The sequence below is a fragment of the Gastrolobium bilobum genome, unplaced genomic scaffold (assembly GCF_033153095.1).
Source record: "Gastrolobium bilobum isolate Gb01-03AN ecotype WA unplaced genomic scaffold, APGP_CSIRO_Gbil_v1 utg7782, whole genome shotgun sequence".
NCBI classification, from domain to species: domain Eukaryota; kingdom Viridiplantae; phylum Streptophyta; class Magnoliopsida; order Fabales; family Fabaceae; genus Gastrolobium; species Gastrolobium bilobum.
Genome location: NW_026899380.1, coordinates 329,219 through 346,032, shown reverse-complemented (window position 1 = coordinate 346,032; position 16,814 = coordinate 329,219). Strand labels below are relative to the sequence as shown.

At 36.7% G+C, this 16,814-nt stretch overlaps 1 protein-coding gene across 1 annotated transcript; it reads right to left on the bottom strand.

Moving 5' to 3' along the window:
• Positions 1 to 3,832: 3,832 nt before the first annotated feature.
• LOC133290049 (caffeic acid 3-O-methyltransferase-like) lies at positions 3,833 to 16,013 on the bottom strand. The gene is made up of 4 exons (XM_061488103.1): positions 15,736 to 16,013; positions 4,579 to 4,889; positions 4,424 to 4,488; positions 3,833 to 4,135 (listed from the first exon to the last, which is right to left on the bottom strand). The coding sequence occupies exons 1-4, from the start codon at positions 16,011 to 16,013 to the stop codon at positions 3,833 to 3,835; spliced, it is 957 nt and encodes a 318-aa protein (XP_061344087.1).
• Between the last annotated feature and the right edge of the window lie 801 nt (positions 16,014 to 16,814).

Here is a 16,814-nt window from a genome sequence, read left to right as displayed (position 1 = left end):
GGGGGAATGTCCATATACACCTCTTCTTCCAAGTCTCCATTCAAAAAAGCGTTTTTCACGTCAAATTGCTTCAAGGGCCAATTCTTATTAGCTGCAATGGAGATTAAGATCCTAACTGTATTCAGTTTCGCCACTGGTGCAAAAGTATCTTGGTAGTCAACTCCATACTTCTGTGTATAGCCTTTTGCTACCAATCGAGCTTTATACCTGTCTATACTTCCATCTGGTTTTAATTTCACGGTAAAGATCCATTTGCATCCAATGGTTCTTTTTCCACTTGGTAGGTTTGCCATTTCCCAGGTGCAATTCTTCCTTAAGGCCGCCATCTCCACATCCATGGCAGCTCTCCAATTTCTGTTTTCTAAGGCTTCCTGCACACAACTAGGAATAGATATACTGGACAATGATTCAGTGGTCAGAGCATATGATTCAGAGTGTTTATGGCTTGACACATAGTTACTGATGGGATATTTGGCCTTAGAAGTGGGATCAGGTTCATACAGAGACTTAGGAATGCCTTTGGTGGTTCTTTGTGACTTTCTTACACACAGTGTGATGGGTGGTAATGCATGCTGAGTTTGATGACTTAAAGATGTATCATTAAGGTTAGAATTTACCTGATCAGGTTGCACTTGTTCTGGCTGAGATTGTGGTGGTTCCAGGACATCCAATGATGATTCTTCGGCTAATGGTGTCCCAGTTATTGTCTCCCGTGTGTGTGTTGGAGTGTTAGGTTCAGGGGAACCATCTAAGGTGGTAGGAGAGGCTACTTCAGATTCTGTTTGAGTTGGAGCTGTCACGTTGGAGCTGCAAATCCACTGGTCTTCTTCTCTAGTATGTTTGTTCTCCCCCTGAGAGGAAGGCCTAGTCTCTCCCCCTGAATAGTATGGCTCAGATTCATGAAAGGTGGCTTCCAAGGTGACATAAAGCTTATGAGACACGGGATCAAAACAACGATAACCCCTTTTCAAGTTAGAATAACCAACAAATACACATCTAACAGCGCAAGGATCTAATTTATTTTTCAACACTTTGGGTACATGAACAAATACGCTGCAGCCAAAAATCCTAAGCTCCAGATTAGGAATATGAGGGATGGAGAAAAAAGATTCAAGTTTTTGTTGGGGTGTTTTGAAATCAAGGGCACTCGAAGGTGTTCTGTTTATTAAGTAAGCAGCAGATGTAACTGCCTCACCCCAATAGTACTTAGGAAGGTTCATGCCAAATAGAGATGCACGAGTAATTTCCAGTATTTGCCTATTCTTGCGTTCAGCAAGACCATTCTGTTGAGGGGTATAAGTGCATGAAGTTTGATGGCGAATGCCGTGGGACACAAGAAACGCAGTAAACACACTATTTATGTACTCAGTGCCATTGTCAGATTGTAACACCTGGATAAACTTCTGAAATTGGGTATATACCATATTATAAAACTCTTGGAATGCAGGAAAGACATCATTCTTGTGTTTCAGGAGGACAACCCAAGTCATACGAGTGCATTCATCAATGAAACTGACATAATATAAAGATTTTGAAATAGAAGGTACCTTGGCAGGGCCCCAAACATCAGAATGTATAACTTGAAACGGAACAGAACTTTTATTAGTACTTGGAAAGAAAGGAATGCGATGGCTTTTGGCCAATTCACACACATTACACTGAAAATCAGTTTTATTGAGAGAAGCAAATACATGGGGAAATAATTTTTTAAGGTAACCAAAGGAGAGATGCCCTAATCTACGATGCCACAGCCACACAAGGTCATATGCTTTATCAGAACTAATGGCAGCAGAGGCTCTGGCGGGTGCAGTTACAGTATCTTGAGGGACCTCTAACACATACAGTTGTCCATGCTTAACACCATAACCAATTATCATCTGACTTTGGATGTCCTGTATCACACAAAATGTAGGCCAAAACAGTACATGACAATTGAGACCAGACGTAAGTTTTGAAACCGACAGTAAATTATAATCCAAGGAAGGAACAATTAGGACAAGATGGATAGTTAATTTATCTGAAAGAGTTATAGAACCTTGGCCCGTAATTGGGGCTATACCCCCATTAGCAGTGGTAATATGAGACCGAGAGGAAGGAACAATATTGGAAAGAGGGGTGGGGTCACTGGTCATATGATCTGAAGCACCTGTGTCGATTACCCAGTTAGAATTCCTAGATAATGCAGAAAAAGCAATAGACTTACCGAGGATACTGGAGCCTGTGGCCACATTAGCAGAAGGAATGGTTTCTTCAGCAGAAGTGCTCAACCCTTTCACAGCATTCTTCTTCCGAGGTTTCCTTGTGAAATCCCACCAAGAGGGGTAACCAATGAGTTCGAAACATCGTTGTTGAGAATGCCCTTTCTCTCCACAGTGAGTGCAAGTATACGAGGGCTTGCCACTCTTTTGTCGATGATGAGATGACGACACCTGTGTTGGTCGAGACTGTTGGGTGAAGAGAACAGTGGATTCACCGGTCTGGGAATGACCCATGGTCAGCCGTTGCTGAGCCTCACGTCTGACATAGGCATAAGCAAGTTCTAGATCCAATTTAGGGTCTTTTCGAAGAATTTCTCCTCGTACCTGGTCAAAAACAGAATCGAGACCATTAAGAAATATGTGTACTCGAAGACGAGACATAGAGGTATGAACCTGGACTACACCATCGACGGTGGTAGCGTCTGAAGAAAGACGCTGATCGATGTCTTGGAAGATGGACACCAACTCATTGTAATACACAGACAGGGGTCGTCCAAGTTGCTTCATATTGAAGGATTTTTGGTTCAGATCGAACAAACACGTCTCATCAGACCCATCATAGAACGTGTTCTTGGCAGCCTCCCAAATTTCCTTTGCCGTTTCGAGTCGAATAAAGCGCTGCATGAGGGAAGGACTCATGGAGTCAATCAACCAGCTCTTTACACGTTTATTATCAGTGACCCACGCATCATAAGTAGCATCGGTCAGATTCGGTTTTGGAGTGGTGCCAGTAAGGAACCCTCCTTTGTTTCGTGCGCCAATACGCATGTTCAGCAATTCAGACCACAGGGGATAATTGCTATCATCAAGAACGATAGTAACAGGGAGGGAAGAATGTTCCTGTTGGAGGATAATGTTTGGAGGAACAGGGTTGGGAGGGTCTGTGTTTGCGACATCATTTTGTGGAGGTGTGGCGTTGGCCATTTCGGAAGAAGGGAATTAGGGATTCAAATGGGGATGGGAAAAAAACAAAAAAGAAAAAGATGGGTCTTAGCGGAAAAGTAATGGGATGGGAAAAACCAAGAAAGAAAAAAAAATCGAAGGATACTGTTTGAGGTAATGGGTTGGGTAGCGGAATAGTGATGGGCTTACGAAAAAAAATCAACCTGGTTTACTGATACCATGTTAAAAAAATAAGAATAACTTCATTCAATATTTGGAATTCCACTGTACTGTTTCATTTCCATAACTCCAATATTTATACACAGAGATTAGCATTGAATAGCTATCTATTACCTAAGATTAAGGACTGTTCCGATATTCAGCAACTAACATACAAAAATAAGAATTGCTAACTTGCCTAATAGAATCAGAGAAATAATAGGAAACTAACTTATACAAAAAAATCTAACTATTCAAATTTAAATTACATTTCAACACCAACCCACCAGCTAGGTGGAAAATTAAATACATAACAGAGTATATCACAAACAATACAGTTCATCAACTAGAATCAACTTCTTCATTATTACTAATTTCTTATAAATCAAGACAACATTATATTGGAGGAAAGCATTGTGGCCCAGCAATTGCAGTCTCTCAAAACGTAAATGTGACTGGCAGAAGATTAGAACTTAAGCCTTCTTAAGAAATTCCATGACATAAAAGTTGAAAGCAGAGCACGCTACACGGAAACCTTGGAAACCAGCCCCCTTAGCCAAAGCCTCGAACTCTTTCTCTGTTCTCTCTTTTCCACCTGAGGTATGACACAACATTAAAACATCCATTTGAAACAGACACTTTGTGGCCAAGTTAGAATCCGGGGTTACTGGAATATTGAATTCAGCCAAAATCACCTTCCCCGTTTCAGGAATGGAATCATAGCAGTTCTTCAAAAGTTTCAAGCATTGCTCATCATTCCAGTCATGACATATCCACTGCATTTATAAATGGTATTTTTGTCATTATCATAAACAAGTGGCAAAAAATGTCAGTTGTCAAAATAATGCTAAAACTTGATTTCAAAATATGAAATTAATTAAGAGATTAATATTTTTCATGTTGTAGGAAATAATTTTATCTCTTATGCATATAAAAATAAGTGGAGCTCATATAGGTAATGTGAAGAGAAGAAAAAAATATATATTGACCTCAGACTTCTATACATGTGTACGAGATAATATCTACGACATAAGAAATATTAATCTCACTGATTAAAAACTCACCTTCATGAAAATGGCGTCACCTTTTGGAACACTGACAAACATGTCTCCACCAACATGCTCCACACCTGCACCAAACACCCATCTTATTAGTTCTTCTAGTTTATAACTTTGAAGAGACACTATATAAACTTCATATGGTATGAATAAAAAAGCACCTGGATAAGATGGAGCCTCTTTAATAACGTGGGGCAAGTCAAAATTAATGCCCTTTATTGTGGGATACTTGGAGACAATCATGTTAGCAATAGCTCCAGTACAACCTCCAACATCAACCATGGATCCAAGACCCTCAAAGCCTGTATAGGTCTCAAGAATTTTCTTCATTACGATGCTAGAGCAATCGGACATCCCCTTGTTGAAAAGCTTGTTGATCCTTGGATTTGTGCCATGGAATTCAAAGAAAGTCATTCCATAAGCATTGTCAAATGGAAGGCCACCCTCCTTAATTGAATCTGTCAAGTGGTACCTACAATAACACAATCATGAAAAATCTTTAACAAATGACGGTTGAGATGTATAGTACAAAAATTATGTGACATGAGAGAATTCTTTCTCTTTTCTAAGCATTCACTAATTATAAATACTTCAATTAGACCCTGATAATGATAAAAATAGGTCAGTTGTAATTTGAATTATCATTAATGCTTATGACGTGTCCTCTTCCTATAATGAGGCCGGTTTCTCTCCCGTCCATAAATTTTGTCGAATCCAAAGAAGAAAAAAACCTTGTAATCAAGCACTGGCATCTTCTGCCTTCGACAGATAGTACAACTTTTAGCTCTTCTTCATTGGCTAAAATTTTCTATAGTTTTTTCTTCTGAATAAAAAATTATTATCAAAATCACAGAAAATTACTGAAAGTTCTAACCGCATGCCCCTAATTTAGTCGTATATGCAAAGTGGTTATTGGAATTGAATTATTCGCACATAAAACTTTGATATGAATAAGTTAATGTTTTTTTCTTTTGCATAAAAAATCTGTTATTGAAGACAATGAGTGATATTAAATCACTAGAAGTTTGAATCCATGTAAAGAACATAAGGGAGTAGATGATCAGAATTATGAGATACAGTATAATTAGAACAAATCAGAACAGACTTACTTGTAGTCAGTATAAAGAATCAGACAGGTGAATGTATGCAGTAGAGGAATTAAATCTGAGCCCACAGAACGTGTCTCTTTAAGACAATTTTCTCCCTCACTGATGCCAAAGGTAGATGGACACTTGTCTCCCAGGATAGAACAGATTTCGTCTGAAGAGTGGCGGCACTACCAGTCAACAGCCCAAACGAACACAACAAAATGCTAGAGGAAATCACATCGGAGTATGAACAGGAATATGCCAACCGGAAGAAGGAAAAATTCCGGTAGAGTTTCAGTGCAGAAAAAATCGATAAATTTCTAAAGGTGTCAATGTCTATTTATAGACACTGACCGGTCACGATGAACTGCCGCCGGCGACGAACCGCCGTGACTGACGACGGCGAACGGGTTTGGCCGGTGACCGTTCCGACGAACAGGTACAACCAGTGACTGGTTCAGTGAGCAAACACAACCGATGACCGGTTCGCGAAAGGAAAGAACCGGTTCGATTCAAAATTGCTAAAAAAATCGGCGGGTAGCAACGTTTGGGTTTTAAATTTTGGAGGGAAGCAACGGATACATATTAACCGAACCGAACCGATCTGAGCCGGCCGGACGGACGGCAGCGGCGGCGCGCGCGCGTGTGTGGTGGATTAAAGCCCACCTAGCTCCTCCCCCTCCACAAAATGTGTAGTGACCCAAGGGCCAATCTAGGAGAGTGAGGTGAGAGCTTATAAACTCTCTCACTTCCAACTAGTTGTCCAATGTGGGACTTGTTAAAATCCACACACCCCTTTTACTTCCCTTTTCTCTCATCTTTATTAACTCACTTCTTATTCATAACTAATAGATCATTGTTCATTAATTCCAACAATCCCCCATATGGATAAGAAGTCAAATTACTGTGACAAAAATGCATAAGAATATAAATGCAAAGTGTAATTTCCTCATCGAGAAACAACTGCATCGAGATAGGTGGAGTTACCTTTGAACCTTCTCTAGTGAAAACCTATCGGATATACTCAGTCAATCGGTGGTCTAGCCGACTTGAACCGTCGACCTTTAGTGTATACTAGACAATAAGAGTCACACAATTGCTTCTCCAGTATTGTTGGTCCTTTGTTGTGCCTATTTTGGCCGTGGGACACCTGCTTGGTTTTGCGATTTTTTTAGAGAATCGGCCTTTGAAAAGTTCTCATAGAAGCGGCCTTCACTTCACACTCACATAGGTGATTTCTTATGATGTAACTCACTATACATCATCTGAACACAACAGATTAAGAAATCATTAAAAGTCTAAATGCTTACCCTCATAAATACACTGTCTTGTCATAGGAATGAGTATGAGTTTAAAACTCCACAGTGTTTGAACAGTCGAACATCACGTAGTTGTCTCCTTGAACCTCGTTCATGGGATCTCCACTCTTCTAGGTAGAGTTACCGCAATGCTCAACAATTGATAGGCCTTAAACTCATTCCTTTCGACAAATTTTCAACCAACTCTCTAGTAATCCCTTTGGTTAACGGATCTGCTATGTTCTCCTTAGACTTAACATAGTCAATTGTAATAATTCCATTCGAGAGTAGTTGTCTTACGATATCATGTCTACAACGTATGTGTCTAGACTTACCGTTATACATGACGTTCTTGGCCCTTCCAATAGCTGCTTGGCTATCTCAGTGTATGCATACGGCTGGTACCAGTTTTGGCCAATTAGGAACATCCTCAATAAAATTATGAAGCCATTCGGCTTCTTCACCGACTTTATCTAAAGCAATAAATTCTGCTTCCATATTTAACCTTGCAATGAAGGTCTCTGTGGACGATTTTCAAGACACAGCACCCCCACCAAGGGTGAACACATATCCACTTGTGGATCTAGTGTCGTTAGAGCCGGTGATCCAATTTGCATCACAATACCCTTCTATAACTGCGGGGTATTTCTCGTAATGCAAAGCAAAATTTTGAGTATACTTCAAGTATCCCAAAACTCTTACCATAGCTTTTCAATGATTTTCATTTGGATTACTAGTAAAGCGACTTAACAGACTTACTGCATAAGCAATATCAGGTATGGTGTAGTTCATAACATACATCAAGCTTCCCAACATTTGAGCATTTTAGCTTTTGTGTTGCAGCTTTACCAGTGTTCTTTAATAAACTAAGATTAGAATCTAAAGGGTTCTTCACATGGGTTATATTCAAACTTTTGAATCTCTCAAGAACTTTAGCTATATAGTGAGTGTAACACCCCATATATATCCGGTAATGTTATCATACTATCGTATTAAGCAGCGCTTAATTAAAAATGCGGAATATCTTTTTCTTTACAATTATGATGTCCTTATCATTACCAACTTGCTTATTAATCAATTAATAAAACATCGCCTGTATGTAATTGCAATAAAACAGCTAACTGAAATACCTCATAATCATAGATAATAAAAGTGTGGCTCTAGTCACGGAACTACAACAACGTAGACCGGACCATCTAACAGTTTATACAACTCCAAATCAAAAGTACTAACATACAGTGTCATGGACAATCCCCATGCTCACTCAAATAAGGCAACATGCCCAACATCAGTCTCAATAACAACATAAACATAAATAGCGAAAAACATAAACAGCATCCATATCCAGTCATGGCAGCAAACAACATACTATCATCAACTAAGCTCTGGCCTCCTGCCACCAGAGGCATCAGTCACCAAACTACCAGAACCTGAAATAAGCATTCCCCAAACGTGGGGTGAGATCTCTAAACAAGAAATCTCAGTAAGACAAGGGGTCCTCAAGGATCTTCCACCCCAAGCTCACTTACATGTGCAATATAAGTTTAAAAGCAGATATCATCATCAGTTCTAAAACAGTGCAATGCAGCAGATAATCATGCCATGTGTGTCAATTCTATTCTACTGGCCAGAAAAATGCAGGATTTACACAGCTAAATACCCACACTAGTGCAAGACGCTACTTGCATTCACCTCGGATCACCATCTCGTATGACGCTACATACTCAGGTTACCGTCAAGATGAAACAACACATGCATATTAAAAGCCACTACACATAAGGCTCAACAGCATTTCAAATATTCAAAGCATGTAACACAGCATGCATACAACCATACCCCCATGGGACATGGTGGAACCACAACATGGCTAAACCGAGGACACAAAAGCTTACCTTGCAAGCTAACTCCAAAAGCCAAGAGTCCACAGCTTAAAGTCCAAACACAGCAGATTCACAATCTGTTATGGACCAATACTATATCAATAATAATACAACACAAGCATATAAATTAAAGACAACGCATTTTCTTATGTTTTACGTCTTAAGGCTCCATACCAAGCCATAAGTCCTTAATCACAACGATTCTGACTTAGTTCATTAATTACAGAAGTTCAACTTCATCAATCTAGGGTCCATAAACCCCCAATAGCCTACTGTACACACAACACAGCTACTGTTCTACGAAATCTCAGAATATCCGGATATTCCTCGGGACCATATCCGGATATGCCATATCCGGATATCTCACTGGACATATCCGGATATGCAATATCCGGATATCCAGAATCCCATATCCGGATATCTAATATCCGGATGTCCAAATCCCATATCCGGATATCCAATATCCGGATATTCCACGGGCAGATATCCGGATATTTCACGACAGAATGCAGAAACTGCATTTCGTGAAGATATCCTTCCAAGGTTGGGTTTTTACCGATTTTAAACACCTAAACATGCATTTCTAGGTGTGTTCAACATTACCCAACAACAAGTTATCATCTTTTAGTCATTAGATGCATCAAGGTACCATTTTTAAGCCTTAAAACTCAAGTTAAAGGTTGGTACAACATACCAAGGCTCAAAACTCAGAATGGAGATGCTCTTGGAGCTCAACACAGCCCCTCAAGTCTGACTCAAGGAAGATGCACGAAAATGGCTTCACAAAGGTTGGTTCTTCTCACCAAAGGTCACCACTTGGACCTCAAAATGCCATGACTATGGCTTTCAGCACCCAAACCACCCAAAACCAGCACCCTCACCCACACACAGAGGATGGAAACTCAGAATACACCCTCACATTTCCTCACCATGCATGTTCTTAAGTGTATACAAGCTCAAAGAGGGAAGAAATCAAGTAAAGGTGACAACTTGAGTTCAAAAATGGTGAAAGGAGGCAATGGAACAGTAAACCACCCTCAGCCCACCAAGTGCTTCACATAGGAATTCTGGTATGCCTAGGGTTATGTGCTAAAATGCATATATATAGCCACTTAGCCATAAAACACACAGTATTAACTTTAATTGCTACGCTTAGCATTTTAATCCCAAACTTTGGATTCTGAAACTACATAATTTTCTAAGAATTATCATATTTTTCTTATAATTTTCTAAACGACTTTCCGGTACGCGCTTTTCCAAGCCAATACCGGTTTCTAGCACCAGTTCTCATTACTTGGACTTGAAACTCGTTTTACAAGTCCTACATATTATTCAGTAATTATCATGCACTTACATTAATTTTCCGGGATACTTTTTCGGTACGCATTTATACCGACTAGCAGAACCGGTATCTGCACTTTTCTTCCGAAAAGTGACTTTCAGCATTATTACTCACTTACTATAATTATTAAAGCCTCATAATAATTATTAGGGTCAATTATGGAATCATTTCCTATTTTCTCATAATTTATTAATTAAATTCCTTAATTAACGGTGCAGGTTCTTACAGTAAGCCTGTGATAAGGTCAACCCTCTAGATGTTCTATGGATTTTAATACCTAGGATAACATATGTTATCCCCATATCTTTCATATCGAATTTACTTTTAAGTAATTGTTTGGTAGCTTTAATCATTTGATTATTACTACCCATGATCAACATGTCGTCTACATAAAGACAGACAATGGCAAATCCTTTTCAGTATTTCGAACATAGACACATTTTTCACACTCATTAATTCGAAATACATTTGATAACATAACATTGTCAAATTTTGAATGCCATTGTTTTGGAGCTTGCTTTAACCCGTAAAAGAATTTTATTAAGCGCAAACTTTTCGTTCTTGTCCTGGAACAATGAAACCTTTAGGTTGTTCAAAATATATCTCTTTTTCTAGGTCGTCGTTTAAGAAGACGGTCTTAACATCCATTTGATGTATTTCTAATCCATTCGATGCAGCTACCGCGATCAACATCCTAATGGATGTGATCCTTGTAACAGGTGAATAAGTATCGAAATAGTCGAGACCTTCACGTTGCCTGTAGCCTTTTACCATAAGTCTTGCTTTATATTTATCAATAGTGCCATTCTCTTTCATTTTTCTTTTGAACACCCACTTACTTCCTAAAGGCTTATTGCCACGAGGAAGGTTTACCAATTCCCAAGTGTGGTTGGACAAGATAAACTTTATCTCACTATTGATAGCCTCTTCCCAGAATGATTCTTCCAGAGACGTTATAGCTTCCTTATACGTTCGAGGCTCATTTTCAAATAAATACGTCATAAAAGCAGGTCCAAAGGATGTGGCTGTCATTTGCCTCTTGGTACGTCTAGATTCATCTTCTACATCCTCTATAGGATCAATATTAGTTGTAGGATCCTGAGGTATAACAATGTGGTTATCATTATTACCACTTGATTCATGTACTTTATTATACAGAAATAAGTCTTCAAAGAAAGTGACTTCCCTTGACTCAATAACCGTATTAAGTGCATAACCGATGAATACACAATCCACGGTTTTAGGTCCGATTTTCAACCTTTTAGGTTTAGGAACCGCATCCTTAGCCAAGCACCCCCACACTCTAAAGTATTTCAGGGATGGCTTCTTTCCTTTCCATATATTGTATGGTATGCTGTTTGTCTTTTTATGAGGCATTTTATTAATAATGTAATTAGCCGTCAAAATGGCTTCCCCCCACAAATTCTGTGATAAACCGGACGTAATTAACATATCATTCATCATTTCTTTTAATGTCCGATTTTCCTTTCTGCAATCCCATTTGATTGCGGTGAATATGGAGTTGTTGTCTGGTATATAATACCAGACTCTATACAGAATTCCTCGAAGGGGCCATCATATTCTCCCCCACGATCGCTCCTTACTATTTTAATTTTCTTGTTAAGTTGATTCTCAACTTCACTTTTATATTGCTTAAAAGCAACAATAGCTTCATCTTTACTATTAAGTAAGTACACATAATAATATCTACTGCAATCATTAATAAATGTAATAAAATATTTCTTATTACCCCTAGATGGTGTATTTTTCATGTCACATATATCAGTATGTATTAAATCTAACAACTCGGTTGATCTTTCAACTGATTTAAAAGGTAATTTCGAAAATTTTGATTCAACACATACTTTGCACTTGTTATTTAAACATTCAAATTTAGGTAGTAAATCTAAATGAATTAAATTCTTAATTGACCTTAAATTAACATGTCCTAATCTATTATGCCATAAATTAGAAGACTCAAGCAAGTAAACAGAAGTAGTAGTATTATTAATATTATTAGAATTGTTTACAGTCATCACATTCAGATTGAAAATACCCTCACTAAGGTAGCCCTTTCCTACATACACATCATTCTTAGTAAGTACAAACTTATCAGAAACAAATACAAATTTAAAGTCATTCTTGCTTAACAGAGATCCAGAAACTAAGTTCTTGCGAATATTAGGCACATGGAGCACATCATTTAGTGTCACTATATTTCCAGATGTAATCTTCAAAGCCACTTTGCCCACACCTTCAACTTTTGAAGTAGATGAGTTACCCATATAAAGTTTCTCATCATTCTCAGTAGGAGTATAGGAGGAGAACATCCACTTGATTGAACAGACATGTTTAATGGCACTAGTGTCCACCCACCATTCCTTAGAGTCTCCCATCAGATTGTACTCCATCACCACTTCTGCCAGATTCAGTTCTTCAACCTGATCAGCAATATCAACCATGTTGGCTTGAGTGTTCTTCTTCTTATTATTGAATTTTTGTGGCTTCCTCTGATCTTTCTTTTGTTCCTTCTTACAATCCCTTGCACAGTGGCCAGGATTCCCACAATTATAACAGTTGCCTTTGAACTTTTTGCCCTTTCCTTGCTTAGCATTTTCATCTTCAGAATATTTCTTCTTCTTTGACTTTGACCCCTCTTCAAGTACATTAGCCTTAGAGATCATAAGATTGTTGCCATTCCTCTTGTCAGACATCTTATATTCTTCTTCTATTCTCAATCTCATAACCAGATCTTCAAGTGACAATTCCTTGCGCTTATGCTTCAGATAATTCTTGAAGTCTCTCCAAGAATTCAGTAATTTTTCTATGAAAGCAGCAACTTGGAAAGACTCACTAAGAGACAATCCTTCTACATGAATTTCATGCACAATCACTTGAAGTTCCTCAACTTGACTCACAACAGATTTGGAGTCTTGCATCTTGAAGTCCAAGAGTCTGCCAACTATAAATTTCTTTAAGGCAGCATCCTCAGTTTTATACTTCTTGTCCAGACTATCCCAAAGTTCCTTACTGGTCTTCAGGGTACAATACACATTATACAATGTGTTGTCCAAAGCATTGAGAATATAGTTTCTGCAAAGGAAGTCAGAATGCTTCCAAGCATCAATGGCAGCAACATTTTCCTTATCAGATTCTTCTCCCTCATTCAATTTAGGAGCATCTTCCTTGAGGAAACGGTCCAGACTCAGAGTTGTCAAATAGAACAACATTTTCTGTTGCCAACGTTTGAAATTTGTCCCATTCGTGACTGACGGGTGCGACCGGTGACCGTTCTGACGAACAGGTACAACCGGTGACTGGTTCAGTGAGCAGACACAACCGATGACCGGTTCGTGAAAAGAAATAACCGATTTGGTTCAAAATTTCTCAAAAAACTGGCGGGTAGCAACGTTTAGGTTTTAAATTTTGGAGGGAAGCAACAGATACATTTTTGGACACACATACGAACCGAATCGAACCGATCCAAGCCAGGCGGCGGCGCGCGTGTGGTGGACCAAAGCCCACCGAGCTCCTCCCCCTCCACAAAATGTGTAGTGACCCAAGAGCCAATCTAGGAGAGTGAGGTGGGAGTTTATAAACTCTCCCACTTCTAACTAGTTGTCCAATGTGGGACTTGTTAAAACCCACACACTCCTTCAACTTCCCTTTTCTCTTATATTTATTAACCCACTTCTTATTCATAATCAATAAATCATTGTTCATTAATTCCAACAAAATCAACTAAAATATACATAATTATAAAGTCAAATTTGCATAGCGTTGAAGTTACATACATCATTCGTGTGTTTTACTATGGGTTTAATATTTTATATGTTATAGGAAATAAATTTATTACCCACACATACATAAAAATATGTAAGTTCATGTGAAATCATATAAAGAAAAGAGGAAAATAAAATAAAATATGGATCTCATATATTTTCATAGAAAAAACTATAAGAAAATGAGATAGAAACAATTGATGGAGCCTACTTCTTTTTTGTGTATGTGATAGACAAATTATTTTTGGGATCATCTTTTCTCATGTTGCATGACAACATGAGAGAAAAAAAAGTAGAAACAAATCAAGCTTGGGTCTCATATTTTATAAAACAAAAATAAAATAAAATTTGCTGGCACGCAAAACAAACTGTGTGCAGGAAAATTGTTTGCTTTCCAGAGCGGCAGAAGACTATGATTTCCGATTATTTTTGTCTTAATTGCATAAATAGTTTTTATATTTTTATATTGTGGAGAGATAAAATTATTGAATAACATCAGAGATATCAAAACCCTTACTAATGCGCCTATAATCTTTGACTGGTAATTATGGTAAAATCAGAGTCAAATTAAAAGTATAGTAATCTAATAAAGTATAAAAAAGCAATCTCATTAAGTAGTTATCTTTAAAATTCTTTAATAAAAGTATTACATATTTCACATGTCCACTTGTCTTGTTTTCCTTGACTCTCTAACCGAGACCCTATCAAAATCTTTCGACCATTTTCTATAATTATATAATACGGATAATATATATAACTATAATGTTAAAATTATTTTTTCTTTCCATCACGTCAATTGATAATACCTAAGAAAAGAAAAAAAAACTTAATTATTATATTTATGGAAGAGGTTATACTTACAACTTATTTTCGTTTACAATCTCTTGTAACCATATCTTAACCGTTGATTTTCGTCAATCAACGATTATCATTGATTGTGAATTAATAATTAATTAATAAATTTAATTTGTATAAATCTTAATCGATGATTATCGAAAATCAACGATTAAAATATGATTGTAATATGTTGTAAACAAAAATAGATTGTAAATATAACTTTCCTCTATAATTATATATTATCCGTACTATATAATTATTACGTTGCACTGAATACTCAGTGCAACTTTTGTATATTAACTTCTTCCCAAAAACTTTGGTATGGTTAATTATAATGTAGTGGATCATTTTCATGTTAAAATTTTACATGATTATTACAAAAAAAAAAAAAAAAAATATTTACATGATTAGATTATGTGAAAATTTTATATTTATCTTTCTCTTTACATATATTAAATGAGTTTTATAAGAGTTATGTTGTAGAAAAAGTGATTATGTAATGTTATAGAGATTCGTTTTACGTGCCATAGTTTTTTTTTTTGCTTTAAAAAGTGCGGGCCCCACAAAATGTTGTGTATATAGGAAAGTTTTTCTGATCTTGTTAAAGGACAAACTAAAACTCTATATTAAATAGATAGAATCTAATTATCATTAATGAAGAAATAGATAAAAAAAAATAACCTAAAAAGATCTATTCCCGATTATAACACACATGAGCTCCGTTATGTCTGAGTCAGTTCGCATTTAGTATGAAGAAAAACTGAAAAACATTAAAATAGGCAAATTATTGCTTTCACCCACATATGCTAAGCTAGATGCCTACTCTGGGAATATACGGAGTCCCCCCAACAGATTTTAAACTTCAATAACCTATACCTCTGACTCAAATCATACCATATGTAAAGATAAAGGAAAAATCCGTTTATAAATCATTTTTTACAAATTATATTAAATATGATCGATCATATATTATTGATTGGTGTATAACGGGTCAAATATAATGTAATTTGTAAAAAATTGTAATGAAAAAATTTATAAATATAATATTTCAGTCAAGATAATAGTATGAAAAAAATAGTGAGAAATCATACCACATGTCTCCGAGGACTTTGTCGTGATTAATGAGAAAGGGAGCAATCATGGAGACACCATCTTGATTGTTGACAAAGTATTTGGCCAAAGGGTTAAGACCATAATGCCTTTCAGCCTTACCAAGAGGGAGTTCACATGTGAGGATGTTATAGCTAGCCAAGAGGCGCAACAATCGGTCCAGCATGGCAGGTGCATCCGGGTTCATGAAAAATAGGAACGCATCTTCATCAGATACTTGCTTTGCACTCACCAGCTCCTCCCTCTGTCTCTCTCCCATTCTGGTTGGTGTTTCTTAGTTTGAATGCTCAACACAAAGTGCCTTGATCAGTTATATACATTTTTACAGACCAAAAATCTTGCTTCAACCAAAGTGTTGACTTTTTTTTTTGGTAATTGAGGTGTTGACTTTTCCATGGTTTAAGTTCACAATCAAAACGTTTGGATTCACTGTTAAAAAAAAGTTATTTTTATGTCTTACTTATTTTAAAAGTAATTTTTATAAAAGTTAAGATTATTTAGATTTTTTAAAAAATATTTATTTTTTTTAAAAAAAAATTAGCTTTTGACTTTTACTTTTTTTGAGAAGTAAATTTTTGACTTTTTTATAACTTCTGTTTTTTTTAGAAACAGCATCCAAATGCACTTTAAACTAAAAGTGCTTTTTTTTGGGAAAAAAATAACTTCTGACTAAAAAAAAAGCTCATCCAAACGAACCCTAAACATCATTGTTGATTATCTCATCTAATACTAATCAAAAGTCGAAATTTATGTCTATTTTTATATTTTTTCGGTATTAATTAATTAAAATATAATTTTGTCCATTCATTTCATTTTTTATTTAAGTACTATATAAAAAAAATTAATTTAGTTGTCCCAATTTTAACTTAAAAATATATTTTGTTTGTGATGACAAATTGAAGTATAAAAATCAAATAAAAGTACTGTGTCTGACATGTAGAGACTAAAAATATTATATTAGTTACCTTATGTATAAAAATCATTTTCAATTTGTTTTTTATATTTTGTAGTAGATTCATATTGATCTCACCACATGCATGCTATAATGCAAACAAACAAT

Excerpts from the sequence above, each read along its gene's own strand:
- LOC133290049 (XM_061488103.1), bottom strand. The coding sequence starts at position 16,013 with ATGGGAGAGAGACAGAGGGAGGAGCTGGTGAGTGCAAAGCAAGTATCT. Across the intron at positions 4,489-4,578 it reads AGAGGCTCCATCTTATCCAG|GTGTGGAGCATGTTGGTGGA; the intron begins GTGCTTTTTTAT and ends TGTTTGGTGCAG. Across the intron at positions 4,136-4,423 it reads GTGACGCCATTTTCATGAAG|TGGATATGTCATGACTGGAA; the intron begins GTGAGTTTTTAA and ends TTATAAATGCAG.